Raw genomic sequence first — 20,519 nt, 5'->3', positions numbered from 1 at the left:
AAAATTGACATACTTGCCCTCATCTCTTACAACATCGCCATCGCCGCCTCCGTCTCCTCTCCCTCTTTTATCTTCTTCCTCGACCCCCATATCCCCTCCATGGTTCCTCCCTGTCCTTTCTCCTCTGCTCGGGTCTGGACGCCCTCCGTGCGCTCGGGGATAGGAGTGGAGACGTAGCCGACGCCGCCGTGGAGCTCAACGCCTCCAACTTCCGGAGCTTCCTAAAGGAGTCACCGCTCAAGTTCGCCGTCGTCGAGTTCTTCGCTAGCTGGTATTGGATTTTTTTTCTTCTTTTTCTTTTCTCTCCCTCTTGATCGTTTTGCGGCTGTTGTGTCCGAAAGTGAACTTTTTTTTTTTTGTTATGTTCTTGTTGCAAAATTACGCCAATGGCTGGCAAAGGTGTGGATGGAAGACATGGCGTTTCATAGGCGGCGCGGTGGCTGGGCGCCGGAGAACTGAAGCTTCACGGCGTGGGCGACGACGAGGCAGCGGGCCGGGGGACAGCGAAGCGGAGCGGTGCGTCGGGGTATTTTTGGATAATACCATTGTTTTTAATTTTCCATCCTTGCTTAAGGTAAACAAATATCATGACAGACGGATTTTATTTACTTTCCTTTCTCCCCTCCTAAGGATTCATCTTCCCTAAAGATTCTTTTCCTTTCTCCATCCATCCTATTAAGTAAACTGAGCATAAGAGTGCTCAGCCTCTTGAGCACTCCTTACCTTCAGAGTGCTCAATCTCTCGAGTACCCTTTGCAACTTAGAGGGCTTGGCCTCTTGCGCACTCTTTGCCTTTGGGGTACCCGAGTCTTGTTAGTTACTGAGGTATCCACTCTTGATGGGATCTACCTAACGTACTATTTATGACCATGGATAGGTAGGCCCTAGTCTGAAAAAGCTACAACGGGGAATATTATCGGGGTCGGACTTGAGAGGAGGCCCAAGAGGGGCCTCCGCCTTAGACCTAACCATCTAAGGGAGGTAAAATATATATATAGATTAGTTATAGGTTCAAAAAAATAATTTTAATTTTTAACTTTAAGTAATTTAATTATTCAAAGACTAAAAAAATTTTAGGTCTCTTTTAAATCACAAGTTGTAAAACAAAATAGTTAAAAAAAAATTTATAAAATAGATACGTCATAATGTATAATGTGGTGATGGTTATGCAGTGATACTGATAAGTATTAAATCGATAATACAATATACTTTCTTTGATAATTTATATCTCCTTCATTTGATCGAGAGTTGAGATTCAAGATTTTTTTTGTTAATTACTTTTTCTCGTTCAAATGTACACATCATTCATTCATATATTTACACGTAATACATTCACATTTCTCAAGTTGAATTTAAAATATTTAAATTAATTTATTTATAATTTTTAAAAAATAATTTATATATTTTAATATATTTTTAATATTTTACTAGATATAATAGTAAAAATTTAACCTAAGTATGCCCCTACCACCAACATCCGTACTCTCGGATCCAATTAGTAGTCGGTGTAGCCGTGTAGCCCCGGGGCCGGTCATGAGGTGACTTTCACGTGTTCTTTAAACTTTTTATTTCTTCTTTTAATCCCGACCATCAAAATCATTTAAGCATCAGAGGCATTTCGTCGAACATTTCCAATGCACTCTAATGTGTATCAATCCATGCAATTCCGCCGACATCATCGTCGGAAGCTTCTTCCCTGACGTCCAACAAGGAGACCAACGTTGAAAGCATCGATTTGCTCTGCACATGCAGTCGATTCTTGTTTTGAAGTCTACTCATGGATGAAAATTCTTAATTTAGATCTAACTCATGAACACTATTGAGCCTGCATCCATAGGAAAAGCATGATCTTGCATTGATGTTAAGTCGACTGACTGCGAACAACAACATACATGCATCTTCTTCTTCTTCACAAGACAAAGAAAACAAAAAGGATTCAAGCATGCACTTAACAACTCCTCGACTTTCCTTCATCTAGCTTTCCTCCTCAAAATGGAGCTGTCAATGTTCTTTGCAGTGTTTGCTTCGTGGCTCCTCTAATCTGATCTTCCAATGATTTCTTCAACTGCAGAAAAAACAAAAGCACAACACTTTAAGCTGTGTTTAAAGTTACATGCACATACTCAACGACTAACTGAATTAGGTAGTACCTGCTCATTCTGACTCCTCAGCATTGTGTTCTCAGCGTGGAGCTTGTCCACCTCCTTCTCCAGCTCGTTTGTGTAGGCCTGCTTCCTGGCTCGGGACCTCGAGGCCGACTCTCGGTTCTTCATCAGCCGGTTCCTTCGCCTTTCGGCATTGCTCCGGTCGAATTCGCCGGCCGGCGGCGGCTCCAGGGGGTGCTTCCTGGAGCTGGGATTTGGTGGGGGATGATCATGATCAGTAGTGTGGCAGTATTTGGTGAAGAAGTCTCCTCTGGGGGTGGAGAAATCCTCCCCTTGGTGAAGTGAGCTCAAACTTAAGTCCTTCCACACTTCTTCCATGTTAATCTTGTTGTTGTTGTTGTTGTTAATTGGAGAGTTGGAGTTGTGCTTTAAAAGGGGCTATAAAAGGACTATGCTTCTTCTAATTTTATATTCATGGTGGGAATCATCAACCCATGTTACTTAGTTTTGACTATCCCTTTTAACTATTTGAAGAAAACTATGCATCTATTTGTACTTCTTGTCTTAGTCATCACTTAAGTAATTCTTGATATCCACATGAGCTGTCTTAGGGTTGTAAGTGAATCAAATATTCAATTTGATTAGAGTTTATTTATATTTATTCAATATACATACAAATTAATTAAAATCTTGAGTTAGATAGTCTGGCTTCATATTTTCCACCATATAAATTAAAATATGCTAGCTCTGGCACCCATACATATTAGAAATTCAATCATTGCAAGCGCTTTTATTAGATATTGAACCCTCACCACTTGAGAAGTACTCCATCACTTGCTAGCACGTCATGCTGGAGGGGGGGAGTAATTTTTTAGGATTGTATGAGCAAGTTTGATATTCAATAAAATGAAACTGATAAATCATATTTGTTAATCATGCTTATCAACAAACTAAGTAAACAAAGAAGCTATTAAAATAAATAAATAAAATTTTAATATCAAATTCACTTACCAATCAAATAAGTTTAAAAATATAAAAATTTTACATAGTAAAATAAGTTGGAATTAAGAGCTTTCATATCTAAATAAACTAAGATCAAGCTCGTACAAAAGAAATTAAGTCAAACTTGAATAACCATTTCAATCAGTTATCTTAAAAACAAAGTTGAACGATACTAAGGTAGACTAGACTTAAATAATACTTCACCAAGTAAGTGAGAGATGACTTGTTGCTTAATCCTTTCTCCATTGTTCCCCATCAAGGGTATAACAATCATCATGGTTATTCAATACTATCTTCTAATGAGTTATATTTATCTTATATATCTAACTTTCTTAATTCAACTCCCAATACTAAATCGGTATACCTCAATACCTCTTCATATGTTGTGGTAAAAAATGATATCCTCATCTTGGGGACTCCTCCAGTACTACCACAAACAATTTAGAAAAAAGATAAATCACGAGGACTTCTCTATGAGAATCATAACTCATATATATAACTTTAACCATAACTCATGATCATATATATATAACTCAGAATTTAGATTTATTATCCATCCATTAATAATAATAATAATAATGTAATAATACATATTAACATATCTTTATACACATAACTATAACTAAATTAATAATTAGATCATTTTATTATGACAAGTACATGTGTTAAGACTTTAACAAATAGGCCCGCCTTACGAAGAAATAAAATCCAACATATATTATTTAATTCTATAGTATTTGACTATTTAGAATTTGAATATATAATTCATAAAATTTAAGATTTTAGTACATCATATATTATAAATATGTCAAAAAAATTTTGAAATTCGTGTGGAAGGACATTCTATTTATGTCCTATATATTTTGGCTATAATAATTCTTAATATTTTCCATCACATCAATCTTAAAGGTTGAGCCTTTTTTTTACTTTAAGTCGTACAATGATGTTATCAAACTTGATGATAGCACTAAATGAATTTTATATTCTTTTATGAGTCCTTTTGCCAGGTGAAGGTAAAACCCTCAAAGTTAGTTCTCATCGCAACCAATGAATTTGAATAATATAATTTTGATAAAACGTGTCATTTTTTTCTTTATATTTTTTTAATTGACATAAGATATTCAATATCAAATTACGTTCTTAGTGTGGATATTAAATTTTAAAGGACCAATATGATTTTGAAATTTAAAATCTTGACAAAATTGAAATATACGTTTCACGTAGATAGATCTAGACTATTAATTTGCTCAAAATCGATTAAGAGTGAATGAGAAATTAATTGTTCAAAGTCAATCCAGAATAATATTAATTGTTAAATAATGTTATAGAAAAAAGTACATGGGGAATAATCACAAAATCTCATATGCTCTCTTTTCAGCTCGCACCTCTGAAGGGTTACAATCCTCCTGATTTAACGGATGAGATTAAAGGACGATCTGAAGGGTTACAACCCTTCAGATCGAATGATCAAGATAAATTATGCCTAAAAGTCACAACCACTCATTAAAGAGTATCTTACCTCTTCACTTTGTAGATCTTCCAGATGCTGGAAAATTCATCGAATCAACTTGTCATTGTATCTTGGGAAATGAATCGATGCTATCTGTAAGCATCTGTAGTGGAACAATATAATATCGTTTTATGGAGATAGTATTAAACACTAGCCTCAACGATCTGATATCAATTTGCATTTTCTCAGCATCCACCGATAAACACTTAGATCAACCATCCATTAAAAAAAAAAAAATTGAATAAGTATCTTGACGTGACATCATTTGCTCTGGAGACTAAAATGTATATCTTATAATTTGAACTCGAACTTGGATGCGGAAGTCGGATCGGTCAACTTCATGATCAACTTCATTGTAATTGTTAAGTTTGATGTTATTAACCTTTTTTTTACATGATTTTAATGTTTTAAATAAAAACAAGCAAAATTTTGCTATTGGATAAGTTCAAGTAGTTGTTTTATTTTTCACTCTGAAGCTTGATCTCACTTGGTGCCATCATTCAATTGATTGGATCTTTAAGTTTTCCAAGGCTCATTGGAACTTTCATTTTCATGGCAATTCATATTAAGGTGAGTACGATCGTACAACTTAAAAAGAAGTGAATCTTTATCTGTTATTTAATCTAAACAAAATTAAAGGGAAAAATTGAATGAACAAATTTACCTAAATGCATGGAGTATCAAGATAGGTAGGGCCTTGGGATTACATCATCATGATTTTATTCTTGGGCTCAATCCAAAAGGCATCGTATTTTCCATCCTTTTAATCTCATAATCTTTTCTATGTACTTTAGATGTGGAACTATATTTGCATAATTGCAACCCAACAATCCCTAATCCCTCCCTCAAACAAAGGACCACAGGCCCCCCAACGTCGTTTTGATGTCTGAATCCTCGACCCACCAGGATTTTTTGTCCTACGGTCCATCCGACCTACTAGGACTTCCCACCTAGCCGCAGCTAGGACTTTTTGCCCCACGGTCCACCCGACCTACTAGGACTTCCCACCTAGCCGCAGCTAGGACTTTTTGCCCTCGGTCCACCCGACCTACTAGGACTTCCCACCTAGTCGCAACTAGGACTTTTTGCCCCTCGGTCCACCCAACCTACTAGGACTTCCCACCTAGTCGCAACTAGGACTTTTTGCCCCTCGGTCCACCCGACCTGCTAGGACTTCTCACCTGGTGTCTGGTCATCTTGATTCAGACACGGGAGCATCCACTTCCTTTGTTTAAGGTTTAAACCACATGGTTATATCTGGATCATGGCTCATCCGACAGTTAGTCCGGTGAAGAGTGGTCTCGCTCTGATACCACTTGCTAATATCGATGGAATCAAAATATCTCTACAATGGTATGATATTGTCCACTTTGAGCCTAAGCCTTCATAGTTTTGTTCTTGGGCTCAACCCAAAAGGTCTTATACCAATAGAGATACTTTACATCCTTTTAATCTCATAATCTTTTCCATATACTTTAGATGTGGAACTATGTTTGCACCCTTGCAACCCAATAGTGTTAACTAAAAAAAAGTAAAAAATAAATAGGACCACGAGCTTATTTATTTGTGTTTATTTAATACATATAAAATAACTAAATTTAAATAATTCATTAAATTAAATAAATAAATTTAAAATTCAACTTATTAGTATTCATAAATAAAAATTATGAATTAGCCATAAATAATATTTATCAATAAAATTCTCAATGGTAAATAAATAAAAAATTTTAAATAAATAAATATATATATTATTAAAATTAATAATCAATTAAATAAATTTAAAATTGTAAAATTTTTAAGTAATCAAACAATCTAGTTATCATTTTTTCCGATCTTTTATGCTTTGACTTTGACTTTGACTTTGACTTTGATTTTGATTTGGAGTTTTAAACTCTACTAGTAGGCTTGGTCGTTAGGTTTTGGATTCCTTTTACGATTGTGCCTAATAATGGCAGCTACGCGGGCTTTCACTTTAATGTTAAACTCTACTTTCAGAGGCATCCATCCAAGTTCAGTTCTTCAATAACTTGTAATAAAAGTAAGCCATCATTTAACCATATGCCCATGCTCACCGAGAGAACTCTTTACTATGTGAACCTATTAAAAAATAAAAAAATATTTTAAAAAATTAAATTTGAGTTATAAATTAGATGGATTAACTCACGAGATTATTAAATCATGTCATTATCACACTTCATATTACTAGTGTGCTCTCATAATAGATGAATCATTATCTCTTTAGAATTGACTTTAACTTTAACAATATCATACACTCATCATCTATCCTATGCAATAAGGGATAAATTAAAAGGAAAAAAAATCATCTATTTTGAGGATTAATAAAAATATCTAAATTATCATTAAAAATCATCTTTTTTTTAATTGAAATATTTCAACGCGTCAATTAATTTCCATAAAATAGCTGATCAATTTCGATCCCATTCAAGTCGAAGCGAACTAATTTTGTAATGACATTTTTTTGGGTGTGTTTTGTTTACCTTGCTGCTCTTGCACCGCTCCCCTGCACGCCCTTATCCTTCTCCCGCTCTAGTGTGCGACCAACAGCTTCATTGGTGGAGTAATGAAACCACATGGTATTTGGCAAAATATAGGAAATCAACTTCCACAAGTCGGTGCGATGCAGCCACTGAACGGTTTTAGTTAACCCTTGCGGTTTAACCATCCTTCTCGAGCTGGAAATGTTATCAAGGTATCAGCATTAGAGATGAGTATTCGATTAAAACCGAATCAAATTAATTAAAATTGAATCGAATCAAATTTTTTTAAACTAACCGAATCGACTGAATTTTTAAATAAAAATTGATCAAACCGAATCGATTAATTCGGTTTTCGACCGAATTAATCAAAATTTTTAAATATTATGAGAGATTTATCGCACTGAATCTAATTAGGTGATCCTCTTTCTTACTATAACTTCTATAAAGACTCAAAAGCTCTAAATCAATAAGGACTCTTCTTTTTCATGTGTTAAGCGCAAATCTGGATCTGTTCACGGAAAGGAGTTAAAGAATGAAATGAGTAGTCAGACTATAGAAATGGAGACCCTGAGTCTTGCCATCAAAGTGATTAAGATCATAGAACTTCCATAGCGCAATTATCCTAAGAGTACCCGGGCCACTAAAGACCTTATTGGAGTAGAAAGCACTTCGATCCCATAATAGAGGGGCGGACCTAGTCACCTAGACCTTGTCACCTATACCTTATGAGTTACAGTAATGATTAATGTTTATAATAACTATGAGCTGCGTACAAGACAAGACTGAACCTGCACTTTGTTATATTGAGACTTGTAATCATTACATCAGTGTTCTTTATAAATTCTAATTAGAATATTAATGAGACCTTCACTTCTTTCTTTATAGTTTTCTCGTACCATTTTAGGGGGAGCCCCTCTAGTCTTCAATATCCCTTTTGGTCGATCTCTTTCATACCCTCTCTAGCTAATGAAATTCTAAAAGGAGCTACCTTAGAAAAACTTATTAGAGTTCTCACACCTACCTATCCTGATCTGACCTCAGCAGCAGTCTAGTGTACCATTTTTAGGGGCTTCAAAGGTCTTGACTCTTGACTGACTTTGGAGCTCTGACTCTTTGAGATCCTCTCACTGGAGTCTTGCTTGCGTGTCAAAGACTGAGAATTAACTCCTCACTTTCTTTAGTTCCTATCCTGAACTTCCCGACGTAATAGAAGCTCTTATATATAAACCATATCCTTAGTAAGATACGAGCATAAGAATCTTAATTAAGCTTAGTGGAAACCTACTCGGACCTTTTGAGAGCTTGAGCCCGGCAAGTGAGCTTTCCCTCAACTCTAGAACTTATGGTTCGAGCGCATGCTATAGTGTCTTTACGAGGGTCAGATGGGGAGAGAGTATGAATTTGCTCGTAAGCGACCTCTGGGCCGACGTCAAGGAGCGAGTGAGTGAGACGCAGACATTCCCACTTAGATTTGAGTTGCTGGGTTCGAACGGGAGAGAGGCTCGAGCATATACGAATAAAGAAGCTCATTCAAACGGATGTGCCAGCTTTTTTTTTTCCACTATTTTATCGCCTATATAGAAGTCATTTTCGTCGATTGTAATATGCTTGCAGACACCCTTTAGAACGTAGGTATTTTATTCTTAGCCGATCCAAATACGCCTATTGATGCCTAAGGAGATAAATAGCCCCAAAGGCTATTTACGACTAAAAATTATAGTAAGGGTGCCGAAGAAGCCATCCCTACACCCTAATACGCCTACCCGAAGACGCCCAGCCGATCATCGCCGATCCTAATACGCCTTATTTATCTTATAAGATCTGCAGTTAATAACAAATTATCTTAGTTGTTATGTATTATTGGCCGATTACGCTTATAGAGGCTTATCTTAGTCGAAGAATTTACTTTTATATTAGGCCCGAATATGCGAAAATTACTTCTATATAGGCGATAAAATTATGAACTCTACTAAACTATAGTAGTCACTATAGCTATTCTGTAACTGAGGGAGTTAAATTTCAGATAGAGGATAACTCTTAGTAAGATGCTTCACACATGCCACTCGAATCCTTTTTATTCTAATTCTTTGAGGAGCGAATAAAATGAATAGCGAGACTGAATAAGGAGAGGAAGGTTCAGTGCTCGACCATAGGGAGTGGGGCAGAACGAGAGAAGAATCTTTAGAGGAAGAATGAGTCAGGGATCCCTCTTCGGAATGTACTAAGTCATTAGTTCGCTTCCGAGATAATGAGAATGATTTTTATAAAACTTCCCTGAAAGCGGAACCCTCTTTTTAATGTAATTTGTGCCGGCAGATTCTAATTATTTTAAACCAGCAAGAGGTCTAGAATGGTGTACCAGTGAGTCTTTGGGGAAGATCTTTCTAGTGTTAAATTAAATTCATATAAGATGCTGCTCTCGCCTATCCTCTGATTCTATTCCTCTTCCTAATCTTCATCCCTAAATTAGCATTCTTCGAGTTGCATCGCATATAGCAAAGAGTGAGATCATAAATGGAACTCCCTCAGTGAAAGAGCTTGAAAGAGAGATCTGAGAGCAAGCGGAGACCGTCAAAGAGAGTACATGAGCGGGGCCGCAGCCCACTATTGTGAAACGCAACAGGGCGGCTATCGATCCGCACTATAAATTTATTGTCCTAGGGAGTCCATTTCGGATTCATCTATTCTTTCTATAATGTAATTCAGAGCTCTCTAATCTATAAGGCGAAATCTGCAATCATATTAGATACTTGTCTTTGCCCCATGCAAAAAAAGAGCTCAAATGGAAATGGCATAATCTCATATATGAGTCTTTGAATCTATTCGTATTATCTACGAGTTATATGAAGAGCAATCAAAAGGAAGGGCGAAGATAAGATCATATATTCGTATTATTAGCGCTTTCCAATGGTGAATGGCAAAGACAACGACTACGGTATGCGCTCTTGTCCATTCAGATATGAGACTGTTGCTGAGGGCAAAAGGAGGAGACTCCCCGATTTAGCACATTGAGGTGATTCAATCAAGTCTAATGAAGTGCAGGCAACCCCCCGCCTGGCGAGTACACATCTCCTTCTCCCTTCGTATATTATAATAATTTGGAACTGAGTCATCACTCTCTCCTCTTTCCTCCTCTGCTCTGGTGAGACAAGAAAGGAGGCTCAAATTACGCTTTAGATCACAAGACCTCAGTCCAGAATATGAGTCGCTGTCCATAAAGAATGGTCAAATGTAGGCGTAATGAGAGCAGACTATAGTGATCCAGAGACTACCAATTCAAAGGGAGAGGGATGAGTCAGACGTACTAAGGCAGACCAAAAGTGGGGCACAGGGGTCGGTTTCGCAGAAATTTATTATAGTATGGCACCTGTCAAAAGAAGCGCACCTAGGATTTTGATAATAGCAAGTATATGCAAGAACCAAGACCACAATAACTCGAGACCTCCTAGAGAGAGAATGAACTCTTAAGAACCTTCACCTTAACTGCGTAGTGGGCTCGGAGGCTTGCTTCTCCTTTCGGGGAGAGTGAGAAATTGGGATAGAAAAAATATGGGTATCCAAAGGATTAACTGCAGATTTTGGACCCACTACACCATTACCGGACAAAAAGTTGTTAGTTTTTATCTTGGATAGGTTGCAGAAGTGAGTTCTGTGCTTTCTTTGTTTGATTCTCACCAGAGCTTCCTTCTTCTCCTTCTTGGATTTTGGCCCATGTGTATGTTCTGTTCAATATGTATCATTCCATTAGATTGATTGCTTTGTTATAACCATATCAGGAAAGATACTTATGGTGTCTTTGCGGAGCCTGTTGACCCTGAGGAGGTGCGTTGTCTTTGAATATGATTACCTTCTTCAGTAGGCATCCATTGATTGCATCCTATATTGGCTGTTGTGGCAGCTTCCAGATTATCATGACATTATCAAACATCCCATGGATTTTGCTACGATTAGGAAGAAGCTTTCAGATGGAGCATATGCCAACCTAGAGCAGTTTGAGGTCAGTTACTACAAATGCTGGATGCTGAATTTTTCTGTAGACTATTTATTACCTGATTTTTTTTCCAACCAAAATACTCTCAGAAGCTGTGGTGTTTTATAGATTTTTCTATCATGCTCTTACTTGGAAATTCCCTTTTAACAAAGAAACTGTACACTAATTAGTGGTGATTATGAGGAATTATAGAAACATCAAAGGACAATGTATGTGAAGTCCTTTATCTTTTTGTCCTTTGTGCAGTGTGCGACAGAGCCTTTATCTCCTTTTCTATTTGACTTCATGTTAACTTGGAGTTAGCTTACGTTTTGTTTTTCTTTTTTCTTTTTCATTTTGCTGAGTAGCATCTGAGTCAGTCTGCAGCTTTCGGTTGTATATTTATTTTTCTGTCAAGAGATTCCTTGTTATCCTGAAACTGAACAAGAAAGTTGCATAATGTTTTTGTTTCTATAAATTATCAATTAATAGTTAACCTTTTTTTGTTTTTATGAATGTCATTTAATAGTTACATTACTGTAAGTTTTCCTATAAAAGAGGTCATGAATTCTCCTGCCAAGGATGCTTTTACATAAACATATATAATTATGTATTTTTTAATTCATTCCATGACAAGTGTAATTCAGGTTTGTAGCTATTTCTCTCAATGGATAAAGTCAGCATAAAGTTGTTGTCCTCGAAATACTAGCAGATATTTTTCTTTTTTTAATGTATATTCACCTATACTTTTCTTGTTTATCCAATGATGAGAACTATCATGCAGTCAGGTACCATTGTGCTTTTACTTTAGAATTTGGTACTTCACAGTAATGAAAATGTTTGATAGATTTTCATCAAAAGTCTAATATTCATCAAAAGTCTAATATTCGAGGCTCAGATTGTTTGTCTTTTTTTTTTTTCTTCTCTACTCTCCACTTAAGAGGCTTTTCATTACAATAGATTCTTCCTGAGATCCCGCATTGATGGGAGCTTCGTGCACCGGATTGCCTTTTTTACTTTCCACTTAAGATGCTTTTCTTCTAAGTTGATACAAAAATTCCCTTGGTGCTGAGTTAAGAGGCACCTTACCACAATTTATTCTTGGGATGTTCCTTTATTTCTCTAAAATTTCTTAACTCAGGTTTACATTTTGGTTGTTACATTTTTTTTTCAATTTTCTCCAATTATTCCAAAAGTATGGTGTCTGAATTTAGGCATATAATTTTTTTTTTTTAAAAAATCAATTTACCCCAACTGACTTTAAATCTATAATGATGACATTTTTCCTCTAACTCCAAGGTCATCGTGATCTTCAGGCCATACTAACCCGAACTATTTGTGCTCTGTTGGACAAATCTTATCTCTTCATTGAACTCTATATTAAGCTAAATCACTCGTAATATTCAATTATTGGATCATTTCTAATTATGTAGTATAGAATGGTTTCTCTCTACCCCTTACTCTTCAATTCTAATCGATTCAAATTGTCTGATTCATTGTTTTGAACATGCTCATACCATTTTTATTTCCTCTCATAATGTTTGGAGCTGCACCTAATTTCTCTCGGAAGGTACTATTTTTTGTTTATTTTATCTTTTATAGTAACCCCATCCATCTTATCATTCTCCTCTCTATTACATTAGTTTTTTTACTTATTGTTTTTTAATTTCCCAACAACATGATATTTACAACAGGTTGTATTACAATGTTATAAGAATTCCCTTCTAGCCTGATAGGCATTGGATGATCAAATAAGACATTAAAAACTCCTATCCATTTGAACAACCCACTATTTTAGTGGTTTTTTAGTTAGTATCTCCATTTTGTCTAATAATATATTCAAAATATCTAAAGCTCTTAGTTACAATAATTCCTTCCCATCCATTCCCTTGTTGCTTTTCTTATTATCGAAATTAAAAAATCATATGCTCTGTTTTAGTATTACTTAAAATCTTTAGTGTCTAATTTTACAATCTGAGTGACAAGCAGTTTTTCTACTTGTGTCTTCTTCCGGATGAGTTAGTAGTTTAGTTTGTTAAGTTTATGATGAATTCTTCATCCAACATGGACCAAATACCTCTTCCACCTTTGCCATCTGGTAGCCATCAATGCTGTTTTTGTTCTTTCTTTGATGCAGTTCCCCTTTGCCCATCTCTCCATCCAAGGAAACCAAGCCTAAAATTTTTGAAGTTAGTTAGAACTTAAAACTTCAGAAAAGAAAAAAGATGATTGTTGTAATAGATGGACTACAAATTCTTGTTACTTAGAGTTTTAGGTATATTATTTATTAAGGAGATGTCATGAAATTATCATTATTAAGAAAATATCATTAATAGAAAGGATGTTCTCAATTTTTGTGTCATCATTGTATGTTCCTTAGCTAAAAATAAATTTTTGTAGAGTGTGATACAACCAACTGTAAGTGTATAGTAGGAAGGAACAACTCATTAAAAATCAGTGTAATATAGGTCAACATGCTGAGGTGACATTGTGGTGTTATTTGGACCACTTTTAAAAAATAACTTTTACTAAACAGCAATTGGTGTGATCCCAATTACATGATTAAATGAGATAAATAAGTTAGATTGTTTGGATATTTTTAAACATTACACACTTGAATTAATTATCAAGTAAAACTCTATTGACTGAAAAGTTTTGAATATTACTAGTGATATAGTATACAATTGAATGGTGTATAATGTAGAATCCCTATATAAAGAATGAAGTACCCAATCATCATAATAATGGTGGTTATTGATATCATGGCAATGTATTATTGGATTGATATGATCGAAGTATATATTGTAATACTGCTACTAGTATTAGAACTAGTTAGAGTGTAACTGATGCTTCTCTGTGAGTGTTGGTTTATATCAATGATCTTTTCAACTCCAAGGCCTTATCCCTTTACATTAGTCTAGAAGGAAAAAGAATATACATTGATAAAGTATTTGACATGTACTAACATAGTATTGTATAGGTATCACATCTTCAGCATACTCAATATGAACTCAACAAGCAATCTGAAATATTCATTTCTCATAAGCTCGCTATCTTTTTCTCTAGTAGCAAGGAATAGTAGAAGTGGAAAGTAATGCTTGACCTGCTAGTATTGCTTTCACAACTTTGAGAGTCAAAGTTTTTTGGATCCAATCTCACCTCTTAGCACAAGGTCATTGCCTATGTCATTCCAAAGGTTATAATGTTTGTTTGATCTTTCAGTTAGCTTTGTTGCTCTGGTAGCTGTATGACACTGAAGCTGGACTTGAGAGGTGGATTCCTAGGGAGTAGGAAGGCAATAAAAAACTGTCAAGGAGAGAAAAAGGGCTTAACTGATATGCACACCCCCTGTGTAATATTATACAGGATTAAGGTTCTGGATGGGTTGGATAGCTCCAATTTCATCCCTATTGGCAAGGCTTTCAGTGACCTTTGAGGCTGCTAGGAAGAATTCTTCCCTCCGACTTTTGTTGTGGAGCTTTCAGTGACCTTTAAGGCTGCTAGGAAGACTTTGCCTGCCGGCTTTTGTTATTCTCCACTTTGTTTTTTCACATGGTACAGGGATTGCTTTTAATGAGCATTTTATAGATAATTTGATTTTGGCGATAAAAAATTATGCTAATAATCATAGATTTGTTTATAATATTAGATTAAGGTAAAGAAGCTTTAAAAAGAGTTAAAGTAGATGAATGTGTATCTCCCATTGATGTTACTATTGAAGTTTGGTAGAATTTAGGTGATCAAGGTATAGTTTAGTTAGTGATATATATTGTTGTTCTAATTATAAAGTTTGATGGGTCATATCATGAAACTTTGGAAAAGAGTTATTGAAAAAAGAATGAGAGATGTGGCAAATATTTCTCAAAATTACTTCGCTTTCATATTTAGATGATTAACTATAGATGCTATTTATTTTAATAAGATAAGTGCTGGAAAAACTATAAAGAAAAGTAGAAGCATTTACGTATGATTTTTATTGACTCATAGAAAGCTGATAGAGTACTTAGACAATTATTAAATTGGATTTTGAAGTGGAAAAGAGTTTGTAGTAATTACATTAATGTGATAAAAGATATATAAGATAATGTTTACTAGCATTATAGCAACTTGGACTGTGACAAATGATTTTCTTATAGTGAACCAGAGACTATGTTATTTAATGTTAGTACTTGATGAACTAATACTTAATATTCAACATAAACCTCAGGTTATGCAGTCTGAGACATTATTGGGATAATTGATGTGTAATTGGATTATATTTAAATCTCAAATTATGGAGAAAAAATTTAACAATTGAAGGCTTTGTGATCAATAGAACAAAATAAACAAGGAATATATGAAATGTACCTTGAGTAATAAGAGAAGAATCATCGAAATAGTTAAGATGGATAAGAATGAAATCTATATAAAAGTTATGAATAGCTTAGATTTATTTTTCAACTAGGAAGAGATAGTAACGAGAGAGGCTTTTCTGATCATTGCATTCCCCTTTGACTAAAAGATTTTTTTTAGAAATTGTGGTACAATCCATTATATTTTATGTAATATAGGGATGTACTAATTTGTAAATATGAAGTAATGTGTACAAATAGTTAATATAACAAGGCACAATCCATCATATTTTATGTAATAGAGTGATGTCCTAATTTGCAAATATGAAACAACACGTACAAATAGTTAATATAACAGTGATGACAAATTGACAATATTAAGATGGATGCAGAGTTTTAGTTGATAAAATGAGAGAAAATATGTTGAGATGGTATAATCATGTTCAAAAGTGAACAATAGATTTTATATCTAGAGATGAATCTCTTTCATCGAAGGTGAAGAGAATAGAGGGGTACCTAAGAAAATTTTAGTCTATTTAATTATATGGTTGGTTTCGAATGTTACTTGTGATATAGTCTTGTATAAAACTTAACAGAGGGATACTATTAAAGTAGCTGGATCCAATAGTTGGGACGAATACAGCTTGGTGATCATGAGGTACTCGCATTGTCTACCCTAGTTGGCACAACCTCTGGGTGGAACTCAGACTTGATCATTCTGAAAGGAAATATTATAGCCACAAATCAAACATGTGTGCTGGTGATAACAGTCTTACCATCTAATGTGATTTACATCTAGAACTGATCATATGTGTGCCCTGTAGTCACTGTCACAATGAAAAAGGGTAAAGATGGTATTCTAGGAGTTGTTACATGCTTATTTGTTTAGCTTGTGGATTTTGTAAGAGGCTTTTAGTGTCTTTTTTTTTCTTATGCTTCAAAATTCGAGTAAAATCTCTCTTTGGAACATGTTTCATCTACTGCTGCACTGCAGTTTTACCATGTTCTTCTTCTTGTTTTCTGAACTTGAATTGGAATTGATGTGTTAGTAATAAAATATAGAACGAGAAACACAATTATTTTAACTTAAGCTTTTGGGATTCATATATTTTCCCTACTGTATAAGATATTATGCCTGAAATTTGAAGACGATCATCCTTGGATCACTTCTACATTGCAGTTTTAGCATATTGCAAATAATTTTTTGTGTGCCTCACTTGATGATATCTATTACAATGAAGGAAGCGTTTCGTGATGTATTCTGTCTTCATTATCATATCGGAAGTGACCTTCCATTTATCTGAAAACATTTTTATTTCATGTTTTTTGCAGCAAGATGTTTTTTTAATCAGCTTAAATGCAATGCAATACAATGGATCAGACACAATTTACTACAGACAGGTGTCAGCTATCTCTTTCCTTGCTTATTTCTATTACTTTTCAGGTAGCAATAAATGTACTTTATTCCTTTTATGTTGATTAGTATTTTGTCTGTACAGGCTCGAGCAATTCAAGAGCTTGCAAAAAAGAACTTTGACAATCTGAGACAAGAAAGTGATGATAATGATCAAGAACCAAAGCCAGCAAGGAGAGGTAGACCACCGACTAAAAATATTTTCAAGAAATTAGGTCGCCCCGCTGCTGATAATGCATGTTCCAATCTCTCTTCCAATGCAACACTTGCTAATGCTGGAGATAATCATCAATCAACCAACTTCTCGCACAATTTATCACATACTGGATTGGATAAAACCAGCCTGCCCAACTTGTCTACAAAAACTTATTCTCTTCGCAATACCGAACCTCATGGTTTCACCAATGAGCACAAGTTTGAAAGGCATGAAGACAATTCAGGTTTACTTCAAATTGTGTGTTGTGACATTTGTAATGAATCTAGACAGAATTATCATCATTTGCCTAATCACAAATGTTCTCTTTGGGATCTTTTTGTAGGTTCTGTTTATAAAGGTGGTTCATTGAAATATCTAAAGAAATCCTTTGTTATTGATGAAAATCGTCGCAATACATATACCCAACCTGAGGTGGTTTGCTCCCTAACTGAGCCATCAGTGTTAACAGCATTTGATGGAGAGAGAAAGCAGCTGATTGCTGTAAGTATTAAGTTAGATTCTTGCATTAAATTTCAAAGACCCACTCTAATATTCATATCTTACTTACTCGGAAATGATTCTATTCATAGTTATATTCGGTGTTGGAAGTATCATTAGATTTGCAGCTGATCACTCTCCTTTTAATTTCTTCTATTACTTCTGATCGACGAACTTTTACATAGTGTATGTTTTTATATGCCAATATATTAGTCTCTTAAGTTCATGGTCTGACTGTTAAATTAGGTCGGCCTTTACACAGAGCATGCCTATGCAAGGAGCTTGGCACGATTTGCCGCAAATCTTGGTCCTATTGCCTGGGAAATTGCTGCTAAACGCATCGAGCGTGTTCTACCTCCCGGGACGAAATTTGGCCGCGGGTGGGTCGGAGAGAAGGATGCACCACAACCACAACAGTCTCATCCTCTACTATCTAGATCCCCGAATTCATCCCAACTGGAAAACTTGCCAACCACAAGTGCATCAGCATCTGAACATGCATCTGATGATGCAGCGGTGGAAGCTAATGCAAACTCAACGTCGCCAGCTGCTTCACATCCTCATCCAAGCAGATCCATAGATTCTGCAGAAGCTACTGCTACTAAGAATCAAGCAATTTCTTTGAAACCACATGGCATTTGGCAAAAGACAGGAAATCAACTTCCACAAGTCGGTGCGATGCAGCCACTGAACAGTTTTAGTCGACCCTTGGGGTTTAACCATCCTTCTCAAGCTGGGAATGCTATCAAGGTATCAGCATCACCTGGCAGCTTTCGTTCAGAGGCCATGGTAATGCATCCTCAATCATCATCAGACATGTTGTCAAGGACTAACACTCAAGCATCCGCTAGTAATTTCAATGCTGATATGACTAATTCAGTTACTCATCCAAGTACATCATCGATCTCCGGCAGCCACCTGCCTGATGGCCCCCATGATTCTCAGGGAACAAGGAGAGTGGCATCAATGACAAAGTCAGTTTCTTTTTCTCCCGATCTAAATTTAGGTTTCCAGTCACCAGCTTCACCGGTTTCAGGTGTTCGATTAGATTCGAAAAACCCAAACCTAGCATTGGGGCTCTGAGATTGTACACCTTCTTCATTTTCCATTTGGTAGAGGTTAGAGAGCAGAAGCGGCCATGACTCATGTTACAAATACTGCCGCATTCTGTTGTAAAAGTAGAAGAGTGTTTGTACAGATTAATTACTATCGATATTAATTCTTAACAAGATGTTTGATTTTTCTTTTTTGCTTGCTTTTGTTCTTTTGCTTTGGTTGAAATATGTTCATTCCAATTGATTGTATATAATCTTTCATTGAGATTCTGTATTAATTGTATTGATGGGAGTTTTATATATCAGATTATTTTATATATTTTTAAAATTATATTTCTCTTGAAAAAATTATAAAAGTGTAAGTTTTAGATGAACTTCTCTAAAATTATTTTATTTTTGTATGTTCATGATAAAAAAAAATCTTTTAAAGATGAACTCAGGATGAGATGGATTAATTCGTCAAAAATTCCATCATATGATGGGATGGAAAATAGTTATCTTAGTAATTTAAAAAATCAAAATTCAAGATGGATCACGCAAGAGCCAATTAAAAAATACATATAAAATAAAAAAATTTAAATTTAACTGCAAATTAGGTAGGTCAAGCCCACAAGCCTATTTAGTTTTTCATTTTAATATTAAATTTTAAAAGAAAATATTTGTTTTCAACTCGCACATCAATCCAAGCCTATAACCTCATTGAGTTTATATTTTAATTTTAAATTTTAGAAGAAAATATTTTTTTTTCAACCTGCGAATTAATCCAAATTCATCATGGGCTTATGCGATCTGCGTAGATTGCAAGCTTAAGTGGGTTGATCCGCTTCCAAATCATGTCATATTGAAATATTAAATTGGTAATATTAAAATTATTATTTAGAGGTGATAAATTTTAATTCAAGATTCTATATTGATGGAAATTGTATGCATCATATTATTTTTTATATTATTGATAGGATAGACCAACCTAATAGACCTAACTAAATTGACAACTTTAATTAAGACTACGTGTTACAACATGTAACATGTAGCAGCTACTTAATAATTATTTTATTAAATTGATTAAAATTATTTAAACTCTATTAAAATTATTTTAACTATTAATATTACTTTAAAAATTATATAATAATTATTTTATAGTTACTATAATATTGTATTAGTTGTTATAATAGTTACGCTGTTATAACATCTATTTATATAGTTATTATAATATTATATTAACTGTTATAATGTTATACCTACTCGTAGTTTTTATAAAAATTTTAAATGATTATAGTGGAATTTAAATATATTTTAATATAATAATATTTTATATATAATAATTTTGATTAGAATAACAGTTATATTTTATAATAATAACTGTCATACTTCATCATTTGACAATTTTATCTTTTATAATTTTATGTCATCATAACTAAATCAATTTTATCATTTAATATAAATGTGGAGGCGCCTTCCAATTTTTGCCCTTTAATTTTTGCTCATTTTCTTACGTTTTCCGCCTTTTGCAATATCGAAAAAGAACTTGATTTTTTATTTACAGAATTAATTGATATTTTATATAATATATATAATATAGATATCGATTTATCTCTTTTAAAATCTTTCTTTAATTATCCATGCACCGCACGTGTTTGTAATTAATAAGATAAACTCACATTTTATTTATTTTGTTTTAATTTTAAATTCCCTTTTTTCCCCCAAATTATTTTCGCAAAAATAATTAGTATTCAAAGATTTCCAACTATCTGTCAAGCGCTGCTGCGCTTGGCTGCCGCTTAGGTAATTATTCGGGTCGTTATAAAATGGGTTTTTGTCTGCGGCAGCCTCGAGCATCCGTGAGATCGAAAAAGCGATCGCCTCCCCTATCCGGCGATAGAAACCAAGTGCAACGCTCTCTTCGATTCCTGGAAGAAACAACTGCACCCCACAGATCTGGG

The 20,519-nt window shown here is 34.7% G+C and overlaps 2 protein-coding genes across 2 annotated transcripts; one reads left to right on the top strand and one right to left on the bottom strand.

Annotated features, from left to right (window-relative positions):
* Nucleotides 1–1,987: 1,987 nt before the first annotated feature.
* LOC141834566 (bZIP transcription factor 27-like) lies at nt 1,988–2,483 on the bottom strand. The gene is made up of 2 exons (XM_074721882.1): nt 2,151–2,483; nt 1,988–2,065 (listed from the first exon to the last, which is right to left on the bottom strand). The coding sequence occupies exons 1-2, from the start codon at nt 2,481–2,483 to the stop codon at nt 1,988–1,990; spliced, it is 411 nt and encodes a 136-aa protein (XP_074577983.1).
* A 7,539-nt stretch (nt 2,484–10,022) lies between these two features.
* Nucleotides 10,023–18,769, top strand: LOC141834523 (uncharacterized). Its single transcript, XM_074721845.1, has 8 exons — nt 10,023–10,050; nt 10,691–10,757; nt 10,892–10,937; nt 11,014–11,112; nt 16,749–16,817; nt 16,916–17,270; nt 17,370–17,527; nt 17,771–18,769. Exons 1-8 carry the CDS (start codon nt 10,023–10,025, stop codon nt 18,605–18,607), a joined length of 1,659 nt encoding a protein of 552 aa, XP_074577946.1. The 3' UTR covers nt 18,608–18,769.
* The last annotated feature ends 1,750 nt before the right edge of the window (nt 18,770–20,519 follow it).

The sequence above is a fragment of the Curcuma longa genome, chromosome 9 (assembly GCF_044706935.1).
Source record: "Curcuma longa cultivar G26 ecotype Majalengka, Jawa Barat chromosome 9, ITB_CL_G26_1.1, whole genome shotgun sequence".
Lineage (NCBI taxonomy): Eukaryota > Viridiplantae > Streptophyta > Magnoliopsida > Zingiberales > Zingiberaceae > Curcuma > Curcuma longa.
Note: the sequence above shows the minus strand (reverse complement) of the source record. Positions and strands in the feature narration are given on the sequence as shown.

Bases quoted from the DNA above. Each gene is read 5' to 3' on its own strand.
- LOC141834566 (XM_074721882.1), bottom strand. From the start codon at position 2,483: ATGGAAGAAGTGTGGAAGGACTTAAGTTTGAGCTCACTTCACCAAGGG. The intron at 2,066-2,150 runs GTACTACCTAAT...TTTTTTCTGCAG, and splicing joins TGAGGAGTCAGAATGAGCAG to TTGAAGAAATCATTGGAAGA.
- LOC141834523 (XM_074721845.1), top strand. From the start codon at position 10,023: ATGGTGAATGGCAAAGACAACGACTACG. The intron at 10,758-10,891 runs GTGAGTTCTGTG...TAACCATATCAG, and splicing joins ATCTTGGATAGGTTGCAGAA to GAAAGATACTTATGGTGTCT. The intron at 16,818-16,915 runs GTGTCAGCTATC...TTGTCTGTACAG, and splicing joins ACACAATTTACTACAGACAG to GCTCGAGCAATTCAAGAGCT.